General features: G+C 38.9%; 1 protein-coding gene across 1 annotated transcript; it reads right to left on the bottom strand.

Moving 5' to 3' along the window:
• Positions 1 to 107: 107 nt before the first annotated feature.
• On the bottom strand, positions 108 to 992 carry LOC135709994 (probable palmitoyltransferase ZDHHC24). Its single transcript, XM_065232454.1, has one exon. The coding sequence runs from the start codon at positions 982 to 984 to the stop codon at positions 124 to 126; it is 861 nt and encodes a 286-aa protein (XP_065088526.1). The 5' UTR covers positions 985 to 992; the 3' UTR covers positions 108 to 123.
• Positions 993 to 17,738: the final 16,746 nt, after the last annotated feature.

Raw genomic sequence — 17,738 nt, 5'->3', positions numbered from 1 at the left:
TGATAATATCACAAACTGGATTGTTAACACAATGATTTTGAAACACATACACACACATATTTATTGCATATCAAAAATAAAATAAACCATCAAAATTTTAATTGATTTAATATGGCCAGTCATCTATTTACTCTTTGCTACTTCCTTCTGAATCAGATCCCAGTTGACTCCATTGTGGGGCAATTTGCTCTCCAAAAATGGCGAAAGCCACACAAGATGCCACCGTTCGCCCAGTACCATTATCAGATTGTTCAACCGGCCGTGGTCGTATTCGTGGGAGTTCCTCTCATGTACCACGCTTCCACTGAGAATCAAACGACCGTGGTACACTAGGAGCACCCCCGTGAACAACATTCCAATCATGTTGATTAGATAAATGACTAGATAATACTGCGTCGTTGAGATATCGATTAAGAGCATCGCCAGTGGAAAAACGATCTTCACCAGCGACGTCCAATTGCGAAACTCTTCACCGTGAACGAACCAGATGAAGTAGTTGTTAAGTATACTTGCATAAAACGTCGCTATAAATAGATGAAGTACAAACATGATGAAATAGCGGTGATTTCGATGGCCAATGCAGCATCCGGTAAACACGCAATGGTGATCTCGCTTAAGAACACAGGTCTCGCAGATGTTGCAGTGCCACGATCGGGGTGGTGCCACTGCTTCGCAAGTTGCACACAAATGCCACGAACCCGATCCCAGCCCGGAGGAAACCGCTACATTCGTTGGCACACTGATGATTTCCGTACCACAGCTGGTATCGCACATGATCGTTGCCAGCATATTGGCACTGATGTTGTACAGCAGAAACAGCGCTGGGACAAAGTGAATCCAGTTTAACACAGAATCCACCCCGTGAACACCCGGCATCACCACGTACACCTCGAACCAAAAAGTGACTGGGATGATGCCAGCCATGAATATCGTCGCCACTGCATCCTGCACGCAACGGGGCAGAAAGCGTTTTCGAATCTGCATCCTATTTGGGTATTACAATAACAGTTTACATTCATTTATTAAATTTAAGATTAAATCGACTGATATGACATACCTTCCCAGATTGCTGCTGTTCACATGACTACAAAACAAGACAACAGATACGCAGGGAAAGCATAAATGTGACATTATGCTTATGCTGTGTATCGTCTGGTGACACCTACCTGTGAGAGAATGCAAACTGAATCGAATGTCGAGCTAATGTCGACCATCGGTAGACCGATTTTTGTTTGAATTGATGGTTAACCTATATAATATCAAAATGGCTAAAGTCGTTCAGTTTTGGTCGTACAAAATGATCTGATCAGTATATAGGGTAAATTATGGCTTCGGCACCCATTGACTGTTTTCGGCAACCGAAATTGAAACGTTTATTTCACTGTATTTTCCCATAAAAACTCTTCGCTGAATGTATTAAGCCGATTCCTTACCTTTTCAGCTTCAATCTGATTACATTTTTACGACTGTGAATTCCTGTTATACCATATTTTTCTTTAAATGAAATATACATACTACAAAATACGGCTGATTTCGAGTTGCCGATAATAGAACAGCTGGTTAACACGCAATTCAAATGGAAAGGGTGCCGAAGAAAAAGAGACTGCCGACAATAGTCACTCTCACCTGAGAAGTTTGGAGCGTTGTAAAAACATGTTCAACCCGTTTTGATCAATTCTGTCGATTGGAATTGGTAGAACAGCAAGCAGCAGATAAATGTCAACAAACAAACCTGTCATGTATGTGTGTGACGCTGAGAAATCGCTAATAGAAGTTCGGACGCTGCTTAGATTGACGAGAATACGTAAATTCCCCTAGTTCATTAAATACTTATACTTTTGGATTCTTTGTCACCATGGACACTTTCAAATATATATAAGTCGTTGAACAAGAACATTTGGTCCATTTTTTTAAACTTTTTACTAGTACGCTTTTTTGGTGGGGCTCCCTTAGCTCAGTCGGTAAGCGCAGCTACAAAGCAAGACCATGCTGGAGGTGGCTGGGTTCGATTCCCGGTCCGGTCTAGGAATTTTTCGGAATGGAAAATTTCTCGACTTCCCTGGGCATACAAGTATGATTGGACTTGCCACACAATTATACCAATGCAAAAATGGTACAGGCATCGAAAGCTCTCAATTAATAACTGTGGAAGTGCATCTAGAACACTAAGTTGAGAGCACGCAATAGGCTTAGCTTGAAATGCGAAGAAGAAGAAGAAGCTAGTACGCTTTTATTGAGTTCTCCAAGCAGGATCTCACGAACACTACACTAATAACATAATTTTACACACACTAGCGTATACTGTCATGTGCACGGTAAGAATCAAACTTCCATTTATGAGTAAAAGTGAACCCATTGTCAATAAAAGCGGCACCACTAATTAATGATTAATTCATTATGCCAATTAAGTAGTAACTGTTAGCTACAGTTAGCAGAAACTCATTGTTATTAAAATAATTTAGTCATTAATGAGTAAAGCCACCTTTATCAAAAATAGGTTAACCTTTACTCACAAAAGGGTACTTGACTGTTACCGTGCAAGCGTAGGGTTTGTTTTTGTTTTGTTGTTTATTTTTAATTTAGAATGACAGTTCTTACAGCAAACAAAAAATTTCTCACAGCTAACAAAAAAATTCATCTCACTAACACACGCAAATCGCACCAATACGAACCCACCTGGAGAGGACTATATGCTCATAACACACAGTTCTGGAGTCCTTTTTGACTGGGTCGAATCGAAGACAACAAATCAAACAGACTGGCAACTCTTCCATTTTCTCATTCGAACGCTATGAGACAGGTACAATCGCGTCATCTGCTGATGATATGATGTCTTTGGTCGAATGTAACAAATATCGTGTAAACCGAAATTTGGTAAGCTCACAACAAATTTTCCAAGTTTAAGAATTTGGATAATTTTTTGAAGGCTAAGATCCCGGCAGTATTTCGAAGCCTAATATTAAAAAAAAAAACATTTAATGGGTTGCAGAATCATAAAACTTGAGACATTGTTTCAATATTATGGACTTAGAAAAATCTTCAAGGTTGTTTTTTTTTTTTAATTTCGAGTCATTCATAATTTATTTTTCAGAATCCTGGATTTGGAAAAAAAAACAACATGGAGAAATTTTTAAAATTATCAAACTTAGTGAAATCAAAAACAAATCAGAGCTAAAACAAAAAAAGGAGCCTTGGAAAAATTAGCAAGGCTTTAGAAAACCTAGAGCCTGGAACTTTCCCAAGTAACACATAAAACATCTTTTTGAAAAACAATTATAACGGCTTGTTATATAAATGTATTATAAGTGATGTAGAAAACATCCCACGTTATATATGAGGTTTATAGATGTTTTCTTCATACTTCCTAGAGTCAACATTTTCCAAAATAATTTTCTTTTGCTTTTATCTCTAAATGTTATTTAAACGAGCATCTTACTGTTTTAATACCACTATTAAACTTGTCGTTTACAAAATCAATCTTAGTTGAATTTATAAAGTTCTTGAAGAGATTCTGAACTTTCCAGATTGACGTAAACATTGACGGCGCCATTGAGGCGGACTGTCTCTTCACGCAGTGATTGACAGTTTCTTATGAGGTATTCGGTGGTTTATTATAAAGAAAGTTGAAAACACTTGTTTATGACATCTCAGAAATCAATACAACTGAAAATATATGCAGATTGCCTTATAAGGAGTTGAAAATACTTTAAAATAACACTCTGGCAATAAGATGTACGCTTTGCTGCTAACAAAACATCTTTATGACGGATCGAAGGCGTGTTGAACGAGAATTTAATTTTCTTGCCACTGTCAAGAAGATGATAGATACTTATAAAAAACCTCTTATCAAGCAAAGGGTGTCTAGTTAGGAAGTAATACGTCTGCCACGCCTAGGAGCAGTGATCGAATCCCATGCTCAAGTTTTTTTTTATTGTTTTTTTACCGCTGGTTTTTATGATGTTTCCAAAACCAGTATCCCAAGCAACACGGCTTGTCATAAAGAAGCTGAAAATACTTTTTAATGACTTACGTAAAGAATCAATAGTACTGTAACATACTTCATTTAATACATTTATATAACCTAAAAAGCGCAAGACGGGGAGCTTATTCAACTAAATACTTGTCTTATAACATATTTCATCATTCCTAGCATTATTTTAGAATTTTGAGTTTCCTTAGAATTCTCAATTACTTCAAAATTCTGAATTGCATTAGATTTTCTGAATTTTATGTTTATTCTGAAAATAGTTGATAGGGAAGTGGAAGATGAATTCCTTGTAAATTCAAATGAGCATCCCAAGAAATTCTGAGTAGAGTTCCATCGTAACTCACATGATAATTGCATGGAGAGGAGATTGTATGGAGGAAGCGAATAGAATTATGAAGAGAAATTATAGAAAACTCTTAAGATTACGTTTAAGTAACGTTGAATTCAAGGAATCGCTGGGAGCATTTGTAAGAAAATTTTAGAATACCCATTATGTATGCTGAAGAGAATCCATAATGGAATCATTATGATAACTTCAATGGAATTATGTCGAATGTTTCTATGGAATTCCGCGATTAATTATTATGAAATGTTGACGAATATAAAAGGAATTCTGAGATAAGAACCTCAGAGAAGAGTGTACCAAGGAAAGTATGAAGAATATTCCAAGGGAATTTCGTAGAGAATAATGGTGGCAAAATTTAGCGAATCTTGGAAAATATTACCAGTTTGAGGGAATTATGGAATTAAAGAGTGATTTCTAAAAGATTTCTATAGAGAATACATGTGGTCTGCAGAGAATGCAAAGAATGTTATTGAAAAATATGGAGATTATCTAGATTATTGTTAGGGAACGCAGAAAATAAATGTGATGAACTTCTAGGATGATTCAAAGAGACCGCTTGAAAAAATGTGGTAGATATCCTGTGAAGAGTTCATAGGAAATTCAGACAAGCAAACATTTCCATGATCTGGGACACAGGTAAAATATAAATTTCCGAATTGAGAAAAAAAAACTACAAGGGACAGCCCTATGGGGCTGTACCATAGAGGTAACTCTAAGACTAGAAGGTCCCGAAGAAACGCGCTCAACTTTTTGGCTCAGCTCTGGTACTCTCTTCGGTCCCAAGCTAATCGATGCACCCCTCGAAACATAGGAAAATCCACTAATCCCTTGTGGAGTCAATCAAACAATTAAAACACGCGGTTCACTTTGCTTTAACTTTATATTTTCCCGTCCGAACGTGGTGAGTGTTGAGAGACAATTGATTCCCCTTTTTTTTTTTTTTTTTTTTAACTCTTTATTTGTTCCAAATTCAAAATAAATTACATTTCATTTTAACCTAGGTGCTCCAGTTACTGCAGTAACGTACCAGCCTTAATTGTTATGATATATATCTAAGTGTTTTTACATTGTTCATGTCTTGGCAATTCAGTATTTTAAACAGGTTTTTTAACCTGCATGTCAGTATAACAATTGATATCTTAAAACTAAAAACTAAAACAAATCTTATCTAAGTATAAAGGGAATTAATCGTTGCAATTGAGGATTGCAACGACTTTTGCCTGAAATTATTAATTATTTTGTTGGACATTTGTGCTAAAGTCTCAACATTCGAAATTCTATGTACTTCGGTAGTACTGTACCAGGGAGGCAACTTCAAAATCATTTTCAGAACTTTGTTCTGAATCCTTTGAAGTGCTTTTTTCCTGGTAGTGCAGCAACTAGACCATATTGGCACAGCGTAAAGCATGGCCGGTCTAAAAACTTGTTTAAATATTAGAAGTTTATTCGTCAGGCAAAGTTTGGATTTCCTGTTTATAAGAGGATACAAACATTTTATATATTTGTTACATTTGGCTTGAATGCCCTCAATGTGATCTTTAAAAGTTAATTTTTGGTCAAGTATTAATCCAAGATATTTCACTTGGTTTGACCAGGAAATTGGAACTCCGTTCATAGTGACTATGTGACTACTACTAGGTTTCAAAAACGAAGCTCTAGGCTTATGTGGAAATATTATAAGTTGAGTTTTGGAAACGTTGGGAGAAATCTTCCATTTTTGTAAATAAGAAGAGAAAATATCTAAACTTTTCTGCAGTCTGCTGCAAATAACACGAAGACTTCTTCCTTTAGCGGAAATGCCTGTGTCATCAGCGAACAAAGATTTGTGGCAACCCTGACGCAAATCAGGGAGGTCCGAAGTGAAAATGTTATACAATATAGGCCCAAGAATGCTACCCTGAGGAACTCCTGCCCTAACAGGTAGTCGATTAGATTTGGAATTTTGATAATTTACTTGAAGAGTTCTGTCAGTTAAATAATTTTGAACTAATTTCATAATATAAAGTGGAAAATTAAACTTTTTCAATTTAGCAATCAAACCTTCATGCCAAACACTGTCGAATGCTTTTTCTATGTCTAGAAGAGCAACTCCAGTTGAGTGGCCTTCAGATTTGTTTGAACGAATTAAATTGTTAACTCTTAAGAGTTGATGAGTAGTTGAATGCCCATGGCGAAATCCAAACTGCTCATCTGCAAAAATTGAGTTCGTATTGATGTGAAGCATAATTCTATTCAAAATTATCTTTTCAAAAAGTTTACTTATTGAAGAAAGCAAACTTATTGGACGGTAGCTAGAAGCTTCAGCTGGATTTTTATCCGGCTTCAAAATTGGAACAACTTTTGCATTTTTCGATTTATCAGGAAAGTATGCCAAATGAAAACATCTGTTAAATAATTTTACCAAGAAAGACAAGGTACTCTCTGGGAGTTTTTTAATGAGGATATAGAAAATTCCATCATCACCTGGAGCTTTCATATTTTGAAAATTTTTAGTTATAGACCTTACTTCGTCCAAATCAGTCCCCCAGGAATCATCAAAAATATTTTCCCGAGAGAAAATATTCAGAAAATCCCGAGTAACCTGATTCTCAATAGGACTAGTAAGACCCAAACTGAAATTATGGGAACTCTCGAATTGCTTAGCAAGTTTCTGAGCTTTTTCCAAATTTGTGATCAAAATTTTACCACCTTCTTTAAGCGCTGGAATAGGCTTTTGAGGTTTTTTCAAAATTTTTGTTAGTTTCCAAAAGGGTTTGGAACTCGGGTCTAATTTAGAAATATTATTTTCAAAAGTTTTGTTCCTCAGGGCAGAGAATCGCTTTTTAATTTGTGTTTGCAAATCCCGCCAGATAACTTTCATGGCAGGATCGCGTGTTCTTTGATATTGTCTCCTACGGACATTTTTAAGACGGATCAAGAGCTGAAGATCATCGTCTATTATAATTGAATCGAATTTAACCTCGCATTTTGGTATTGAGGCAGCTCTTGCCTCAACTATAGAAGTAGTCAGAGATTCAAGAGCATAATTAATTTCATCTTTGGTTTGCAAAGGAATGTTTGGATCGAAGTTATATTCCATAAATGTTCGATACTGCTCCCAATCAGCTCTATGGTAATTGAAAGTAGAGCTGTTGGGATTACAAATTATTTCTTGGGATATTTCAAAAGTTACTGGAAGGTGATCAGAACCGAAGTCAGCATGGGTAACCAATTGGCTACAAAGATGACATGAATCAGTTAAGACCAAATCAATAGTTGAGGGATTTCTTGCAGAAGAAAAGCATGTTGGGCTGTTTGGATATTGAATAGTGTAATAACCTGCAGAACAATCATCAAACAGAATATTACCATTGGAATTGCTTTGAGCATTATTCCATGAGCGGTGTTTTGCATTAAAATCACCAATAATGAAGAATTTAGACCTATGACGGGTAAGTTTCTGGAGGTCACCCTTGAGAAAATTCTTTTGCTGGCCTACGCATTGGAATGGCAAATAGGCAGCTATAAACGTAAGTTGTCCAAATTTTGTTTCAACAGAAACCCCCAAAGTTTCAAAAACTTTGGTTTCAAATGAAGAAAGAATTTTATGTTTGATTCGTCTATGAATAATGATGGCAACGCCACCACAGGGTCCATCAAGACGATCATTTCTATAAATCAAGTAATTTGCGTCCTTCTTAACCTTATGGGCAGGTTTAAGGAACGTTTCAGTTATAACGGCAATATGCACGTTATGAACTCGCAAAAAGTTAAATAGCTCGTCTTCATTATCTTTAAGAGATCGAGCATTCCAATTTACAATATTTAATGCTTTAAAATCCATTACTGAATTTTAAAGTCATGACAATATTATTTGCAAATTTTACTCCAGTTTGAATAGCATCAAACATGGAGTTAGATTTAAGCATATCAGAAATCATGTCAATTAATGAATTCTGTAAAAATTCCATTTTGGGGGCAGTAATGCTTCCTAAGTCAAAATTGTCAAAATTTCCGTTAGAACGTTGGTTAGTATTTTGATTTCTACCCGCTGCAATAGCAGCATAGGTAGCTCCATTAACTCGCTGAACATTGTTAGCAGCGAGGGGAGTAGGTACAGATGAAACATTTGAAGCAGGGGAGATATTTGTACCTACGGGTAGGAATGTAGAATTTGTTCTTCGCTGACCGTTGTTAACAGCAGAGGAAATTGTACCTGGTCGGAAACGTGGAGCGTTTCCTACCTGACGATTAGAACGAGATTGTAGGATCGCTTTGCGAGTCTTACATTCCCAAAAATTGGATTTGTGGTTTTCACCACAATTTGAACATTTAAATTTCTTAGGATCTTCCTTCACAGGACAGTCGTCCTTTGCGTGAGAGGAATCACCACAATTCATGCATTTAGCTGGCATGTAGCAATTTTTAGTTCCGTGACCCCATCCCTGGCACTTACGGCACTGGGTGAGGTTTTGGAAATTTCCTCCAGTCTTCCTGAAGTGTTCCCACTTCACTCGGACATGGAGCATAAGGCTAGCTTTTTCTAAGGCCTTAAGGTTGTTTAGCTCACTAGACTTGAAGTGAACTAAATAAAAATCATTAGAAATCCCGTTGCGCGAATCGGCAGGACGGGATTTCATTTTCATTTTGATTACTTGGAGTGGCACAACTCCAAGTAATTTTGCCAGTTCATCTTTGATCTGATCCAGGGATTCACCACTGGGCAGTCCTTTCATGACAACCTTGAACACACGTTCAGTTTTGGTGTCGTAAGTAAAAAATTTGTGCTTCTTCTCAGTAAGATACTTGAGAAGACATTTAAATCCGTCCAAGGTTTCAGCCAATACACGGCATTCACCCCGACGTCCGATTTGTAGTGAAAACTTAACTTTCACGAAATTCAAAAGTTCCATGCGAAGAGCATGGAAATCGGTAGTGGTTATCACAATAGGGGGAATCTTTTCCTTCTTGGCATTAAGCCGGGAAAGTTTACTAGATTTTTTTAGATGATGGATCATTCTCATCATCCGTGAGCAAATCAAATTGATTACTCAAATTAATTTCATCAGAAGGGGGGTCAAGAGTTTGCCCCTTTCTTTTGCGTTTAGGCGCCATGGCGGCAGTAAATTTTTATCCAAATCGACTTCCAAGCAGATTACTATAAGAATCTGAAGGATCGAAGAGGAATTTTCCAAATCGATATCCAAGAAGGATTACCTCGGGTAGGGTCCAAACAAGGATCGAAGAGGAATAAGAGTTGAACAAGGTAGAAAATTTTTACAGGTTGAGCACTGAAAAGTGCTGTTTAAATTTGTTGTAGCTTTAGGTAGTAGTAACACTTCCTTCAGCAAAAAGCAAATAGATCCGCACGGCAAGAGAGCACGATGCGGACTGATTGATTCTCCTTTTTTTTTCTGGCTCACGCTCGTACCTACTTTTCCATTCATACTTCACACACACAGCCATATATACCGGAAGTCAGTCGCGTTCACACTCACATTCGCTCGATGCAACAGTGCTGCCAGCGGACCACAAATCACAAAACAACACACATAAATCTAAATACTCAGAATACTACAACTCGGCCATTCCTGACCAATGATCGACTCGATCATCTTATTTAATTATGGGGGACGATTAACCGCGTCTCACTCGGGGTTAGTAAACACATAAATACAAACACAAAACTATATACATCAAATCTGACAAGTGTTGCTTTATTCATCAGTGCATCTCATCTTTAGAAGGGGTTCTCCAATCAGCCCAGCTCTTAATTCGAGCAGCTTCAATTATACCATCGTAAGGAAGTTGGGATATTTGACAATTTTCAATATCTCGAACAACGTAACGATCATTTGGCAGTACCCTGTGAATGCGATAAGGCCCTCGATACTTCGGAATGAACTTTTTGTTCGTTCCTATTGTAGTATCAACGTTGCGTATTACAACATATTCCCCTTCGGTGAAAGTATTTAACAATTTATGTCTCTTGACGAATGAAGCGGAATTCTTATTCTGAGAGTCTTCGATATGACGTGAAGCTTTTTCTCGTAATGTAGTTAAATCACGATCTAACTCTGAATTGAGCCTATCATCCAGCTATTCAGACAGACTGTCGACTTCCCTTCCTCTCTGACCGACTCCAAACAAGAGGACAGATGGAGTTTGTTGCGTACTCGAATGAATAGAGTTATTGATAGCGTACTCTACCTTGCTTAACATTTTAACCCAATTTGCATGTTGAACTGGTTCAGAAAGTTTTCCCAACATGGACTTGATCACCCGGTTAACACGTTCCACTTGTCCATTCGCTTGAGCAGACGCAGTAGCTACCTTTACATGTTCTACATTGTTTTCCAATAAGTAAGCGCCAAATTCCAATGAAGTAAAACACGTACCTCGGTCACTAATAATTCGTCGTGGGCGACTATAACATTCAAAATACGTGGAATTGACAGCATACAACTTAACATACTTTGTAAAAGCGTCAACGACAACCAAAATGTGTTTCCTGTTGGAAACAATCGACGGAAGGGGACCAAAGTGGTCTACATGAATAGTATCAAACGGAACAGGTTTCTTCGGAATACTGTGCAGAGCACGACCACCATCGGAATTTGAGTCGGAATACATAATACAGCGGATACAATTCTTAATATGGTTTTCAACCTTGTCTTTCATTTTCGGAAACCAGTAATGCATTTTCAATTGATCTAGAGTCTTCGTAATACCCATATGACACAGCTTCTCATGAACATAGCGGATAATATGACTTTCCATTTCAGCGGGAACACAAAACAAAAGTTTTCCATCGAAGGAAGAGTGATAGACCAGTCCATCATCCAAAACAAAATTTTTAACAGATCCGGTTTCCAGTTCTTCTCTTAACTTAAGAATCAAAGAGTCGCGTCCTTGCGCCAATTGTAATTGAAAGTCAATATCATCTGGACTGATACCGGATACGACCTGATCGGAATTATAGGGAATACGACTTAATGCATCAACATGATTCATAAATTTACCGTTACGATGCTGAATGCTGTAATGATAATTCTCTAGTTCCAATGCCCACCTCGCAATTTTAGCATTAATACTCTTCTTATTTAGCGTCATAGCGAGGGAATTACAATCTGTAATAATACGGAATGGAATACCCTCTAGGTAAATTCGGAACTTACGTAAGGAATAAATTATAGCCAACGTTTCCAACTCGAAACTGTGGTACCGAGACTCTGTAGAAGTAGTCCGCTTGGAAAAATATGCAACCGGATGCATCTTACCATCATCTTGTTTTTGCAATAGTATTCCGCCAAAACCATCGGAACTGGCATCGCAATGTAACTCGGTTTCGCGTGATGGGTTATAAAGGGCCAAAACAGGAGCAGAAATCAACTTATCACGTAACGTAACAAACGCTTTAATGCATTTTTCATCAAATTCAAATTTGGCACCCGGTTTTACCAAATTGCGTAATGGGAGCGAGATAGAAGAAAAGGACGGAACAAATCGACGGAAGTACGAAAAAAGTCCAAGGCACTTATTGACCTGTGTAATATCTGTCGGAATTGGCATGCTCTTAATGGCTTCCAAATGCGAATTGTTTGGTCTTATCCCCTTATTACTAACTGCAAAACCTAGAAGTTCGATTTCCGTAAAACAGAACTGACATTTCTTAATTTTGATTTCTAATCGAAATTCGGCTAATCTCCGGAGAACACGCCCTAGTAAAACGAAGTGTTCAGAAATTGTGTTGGTTGCCAGCGTCACGTCATCCATATAAACTACGACAGAACCTTCCTTCATGAACGGATCCAACACCATATTTATAAAACGTTGAAAAACCGCTGGTGCATTGCGTAACCCAAACGGCATTTTGAGGTACTCATACTGTCCACTAGGTGTTACAAATGCAGTGTACGGAATAGAATCAGGGTCCATATTCACTTGATGGAAACCATTTTTCAAGTCTAGTACCGAGAAATATGTTTTCCCTTCAACTCGTTCCAAACAGTCATCAATGAGCGGAATTGGATAACTGTCACGTACAGTTATTTTGTTTAGCGAACGATAATCAACACACATTCTTCGTTCACCGGATTTTTTGGTCCTTAAAACAATCGGAAACGAATACGGAGAATTGCTGGGCCGGATGATACCAGCTGCCAATAATTCATCAACAATGCGATCTACCTCCACCTTATCGGAATAGGCCAGGCGTCTTGGGCCATAACTGATGGGATTGTCAGACGTCAATCTTAACCTCATTGCATATGAATGTTCTTTTTCCGGAATTCAAGTAGTGTCCAGGTAATTTCCTTTAATAACAGTCAACAACTGTCGTTTGTGATTGGGTTCCAATTTTGGATTGATAGGAAACTCATTATCTAACTCAATGGCATAAATATCTGGAATGAAGGAATCTCCAACAGGGTCATTAAACTGTTCATTGCAAAAATAAGACGAACATAAGGGGCAACAGTTGAGAACTCTAGCTCTTCCTTCTTGAAATAAATCATACACACAATGTAACAGGTTATCTGAAATTTGGATTTCATTGTTGTTCATTACTTCAATTTTATACTGGCTTGATCGTGTATTGAATAGGATAATACCAAAAGCCTTCAAAAATTCACGTCCCAACAAAACGGGATGGACCATGAAATGATCTGGAACAACATAAAACTTTAACTTCTCGGAATGAGTACCATAAGCGACACGAGCTGGGATGACAGCGTAAGCACACAGGGGAAAATTACCAATACTACGGAATCCGGAAAACTTCTCATTGGGAGGAATCAATTCACTGGGTACTGCGGATCGCTTAACAAGATTGATCGGACTGCCCATATCGAAAAGAGAAAGAAAATTTCTTAGTGGATGCACTTTCCTTCCAGATAGAAAAGCAACACTTACCAGATTCAGCTCGGAAAGAGCTGCACTCAATTGGGTGTTGGGGTTATCGACCGGTTTGGCTCCACGGAAGTCGTCCACTAGTGCCACTTCATCCTTATTGCGTGGCGATGGTTTGGGACAGTCCTTGATGATGTGTTCTCTAGAACCACAACGGAAGCAGGATCCTGGCTGTCGGCGAGGCTCTGGACAGCGAGCGGAAACGTGTCCTTTGCCGGAACAATTGTAGCATCGTAATTCGGAATCGGAACCACCCTTAGCCTTCGGTTTGTTGCGTGCCGGAACAGATAGAGTATCACGAACGGAACTGGAACGTATTTCACGGAGCTGCGCATATCGTCGGGCTAGTTGTTTCAGTTGCATCATGTCCTTGGCCGGATAGAGGACGGAAATATCGGCGGAACGATCATGGAATCCATCGACGATCATCTGTACGGTCTGGGCCTCGTCAATGTCTGCACGTGAAGCAATCTCTTGCATCTTGAGGATGTATCCCATAACCGAGGTCTTGCTGTTGATGTACGTAGTTTTCTTGAGCTTGTCGACGATTTCTGCCACCGTGAATGGGTGACCGAAATTTTGTAGAAAATTTGCACGAAATTCGGCGTAAGTGACAGACCGGTCCACACGCAAGAACCATTCTGCCTCTGTGCCCGGCTCCATTAGTCTGCGGATGCATTTCAATCGGAAATCCGCATCTCCTCGAACTGAATCACAAGCCCGTTCAAAATCATTCAGCCAACTCTGTGGAACGTAGGAGTTGCTGCCAGCAAACAGTGGAACCAGGCATTTTACATCCTGGAAATCTGGTGGTCGGACATACAGAAATTCGTTGCCGGCCAGCTCCCGACGCAGGTCTGCGATCTTCTTCTTCTTCTGCAAAATCCGGATTTCTTCATCCAGTGCCTCTTCCGCGTTGTCCTCCTCCTCGTTGTCCTCTTCTTCATTGTACTCCTCCTCGTTTGCAGCGCGATTATCCGGATGGCTGTCATAGAGAGCTCGCAGGTGTCGAATGGTTGCTGAAGCCGGAACCTCAATGTCGTGTGCCTGCAACCATTCCTGAAGCTCTTGCTTGTTCATCCGGTTTTCCATACTCACTTCCACAGGAATCACCGAAAATTCTTCTAAACAGTTCGAATCCCACTTCTGAAGTTGTGGAGTCAATCAAACAATTAAAACACGCGGTTCACTTTGCTTTAACTTTATATTTTCCCGTCCGAACGTGGTGAGGGTTGAGAGACAATTGATTCTCCTTTTTTTCTGGCTCACGCTCGTACCTACTTTTCCATTCATACTTCACACACACAGCCATATATACCGGAAGTCAGTCGCGTTCACACTCACATTCGCTCGATGCAACAGTGCTGCCAGCGGACCACAAATCACAAAACAACACACATAAATCTAAATACTCAGAATACTACACCCTCATTTTATGTTTCAAACTTTCTTAGCTAATCAAAACAAACATAGTGTAGTACTGGAATGTATACTAGAATGGGACACGTTAGTCGATTTGCTTGGGACCAATAGGCTAGTCAAGTCTTTCTTCTTCTTCTTCTTCTTCGCATTTCAAGCTTATTGCATATCGCAGCATATTAGCTTATTGCGTGCTCTCAACTTAGTGTTCTAGATGCACTTCCACAGTTGTTAATTGAAAGCTTTCGATGCCTGTACCATTTTTGCATTTATATGATTGTGTGGCGAGAGTCCAATCATACTTCTATGCCCAGGGAAGTCGAGAAATTTTCCAACCCGAAAAATTCCTAAACCGAACCGGGAATCGAACCCAGCTACCTCCAGCATGGTCTTGCTTTGTAGCTGCGCCTTTACCGACTGAGCTAAGGGAGGCTAGTCAAGTAGTGAGCCAATTTAAAATCGTTAGTTTCGAATTGATTGTTGGCTGGCGCAATGCACAGTGGTCCAGGATTGGAATTTAGCAAGACAAAAGTCCATAGTAATTTTGTTTTAGGATTTAGGCGTTTGGTGTTTTCAGTGAAGTTGTTCTTCTTAAAATTATCCTTCTTTTGGTGCCTTCAAACATTAGGGTGATCCTTTAATTTTTTGAAATCCAAAAACTAACTATCTTATTTAAAAAATAAAGACACACATTGTTCTAAGAAGCTGTTGGTGAATTATTTTCAAGCAACTTTATTGAATTTTTTTTATTTTGTATCTCTTACCGTATTCATTTTAGAGAATTTTTTCTGAACTGCGTTAGGGTGCACCCAAAAAATCAGTTTATGAGCTCTAACTTTTTTATTTCAAATTTTTCGTAAAAACTGTTTTCGAAGAACTTTTAGAACTCGTCAAAACACACAACTTTGCTCAAGAAATAAAATATTTATCTCTCGACTTTCAAACGATATTGAAGATTTTCTAAACAAAATAGGCCCCAAAATGTCAACCACTCAAAATGGGGCAAACGTACAGACATTTTTTATCCATCTTTTAAAAGGACATACTTTAAGTATTATATGGGAAAACTGGAGATACGTTTTTTTAAGTTCACTCACTTTTGCAATTAAAAACTTCTAAAATAGAGGAAGAAACGATATTTTAAAAGAAAAACGTGTGTCCTGCTCAACTACAAAAGTCTTTCTAATACCCTTTCATGTAAAATTGTAAATTAACCGAAAACAGTCAAAAAATATTTTTCAGAGGACCAACCAAACGGCAAATTTTAATGTGTTAGTAATTCTAACCCTTTGCTTGTGTACTTTTTTTCCTTATTTCTCGTCTTGTTCTTCTTCTCCTTCTCTCGTCTGAATTCAGGTTGTTTATAATATAACACTATCAGTGCTCTGAAAGAGCGTTCCGATAATAATCTTCTAATCTTCTTTCGTTATGTTCTGCGATCTGTTTCCTAATAACTATTTGGTTTTCTTCATTCTATACGCTGAATGACGTTGGAGCAAGGTCAAACTGCAAAGTGTTCAGATTAAATGCGGTCATATTAACGGTACATGCTTTTTTACGTGCGTTTCCAACGAAACGTAAATCAACCCGAACATTGCATTAGGGTCCAATGTAATTGAGTGGTTGACATTTGAAAAGGGCCTTCTGAACAAAAATCGTCAATATCTTTTGATAGTCGAGAGATACAGATTTTATTTCTTAACAGTTTTTACGAAAAATTTGAAACAAAAAAGTTAGAGCTTAAAAACTGATTTTTTGGGTGCACCCTAACGCAGTTCAGAAAAAATCTCTAAAATGAATACGGTAAGAGATACAAAAAACTTTTTTCAACAAAGTTGCTTGAAATTAACCACCAAATTGGACCACTGTGCAATGGTGTCGTAGGACATGGTCTCATACAATAAATCTTATTTGTCAACTGCAGCAGGAGCTTATGTTTTGTGTAGGAATAGGAATTTGAGCGGGGTTCTCTCTGTTTATACTCTTTAGTATGACGCGCTTGACATAGACGGCCCACAGCAACTCACGAAGAGCTACTGATTCCGATCAATAGCTGTGCGGCTTCGTCCTCCTTCGGTAACTGATGGTTACAGTGATTATTTTGAGGTGACTCTGTCACCATGTATATAAATAATTAGTAGGTTTATACAGCGCTCTACACAACCCTATTAGCACAATCTCACCATTATCTCGTGAAAGCCACTTTGTTTACAGCGGTTTGAACCATCGAAGAGTTCAGTAAGAAAAAGGTAATTGTTGATTTTCATAACGTTTGTAAAAGGTTAAGTTATGTGACGTCCATGTAATAACTGGGTGGGTAGGTCCATTCTACGGGACTTTTTTCTCTTTGTTCGGACAAAGTCCGTTATTCTCTTCCTCAGCCGGAGGTCATTCAAGGACAGCGGGACTAGCGACGAGTGGACCGAGGACCACCATTTTCTGGTTGGCAAAACGGCTCGAGACAAACACGTGTTCGTGTAATTACTACCGCATTGACGCCATTATACGAGAGTGGTCGCCTGTCCATCGTCATCAACATCGTCGTCGTTGTTTCCCGGTCGGCTCCTCCAGTGTAGCCATTCCACAGTCGGTCCCACAGTCATCGCCAATCGACGGGTGATATCAGCTTCGTCGAAGTAACACGGGTGATCCCACCGCCATCATTATTTCACGAGCGGCCCCTGCATCGTCACCGTTTCATGGACGCTCTACTCACCACCGTTGTTGCCTAACGGTCAGGCACACCTGGTGCATCGTGGCCCCTCGGGTGATCCCAACAGCATCGCTGTATTTGTGAGAACACCAACATCATCGCCATACGAGCAAGCATCACCACCTGATCGTACCACATCACCTCTACCATCGCCGCCGACCTACCCACCTCTATGAAGAGACAGACAAAACCGCAAGTACCCTGCAAAATGCATGTGACGTCACTAGGTTACAATAAACAAAAAATGTAAAAATGTTCAAAATTTAGGCGGCTTATATTTTCCTAAAGAGTGCAGCCCTTAAACTATTTTCCACCATCTTCTTCGTTCATTTTCGTTTCTACCGGACCCAGAAAGGGGTTTTCATGCCTCGCCCGGGAAGCTC

Source organism: Ochlerotatus camptorhynchus, unplaced genomic scaffold (assembly GCF_037179485.1).
Source record: "Ochlerotatus camptorhynchus isolate MF236.1 unplaced genomic scaffold, CSIRO-AGI_Acam_v1.1 ptg000036l, whole genome shotgun sequence".
NCBI classification, from domain to species: domain Eukaryota; kingdom Metazoa; phylum Arthropoda; class Insecta; order Diptera; family Culicidae; genus Ochlerotatus; species Ochlerotatus camptorhynchus.
This window is presented reverse-complemented; position numbering and strand designations above follow the sequence as displayed.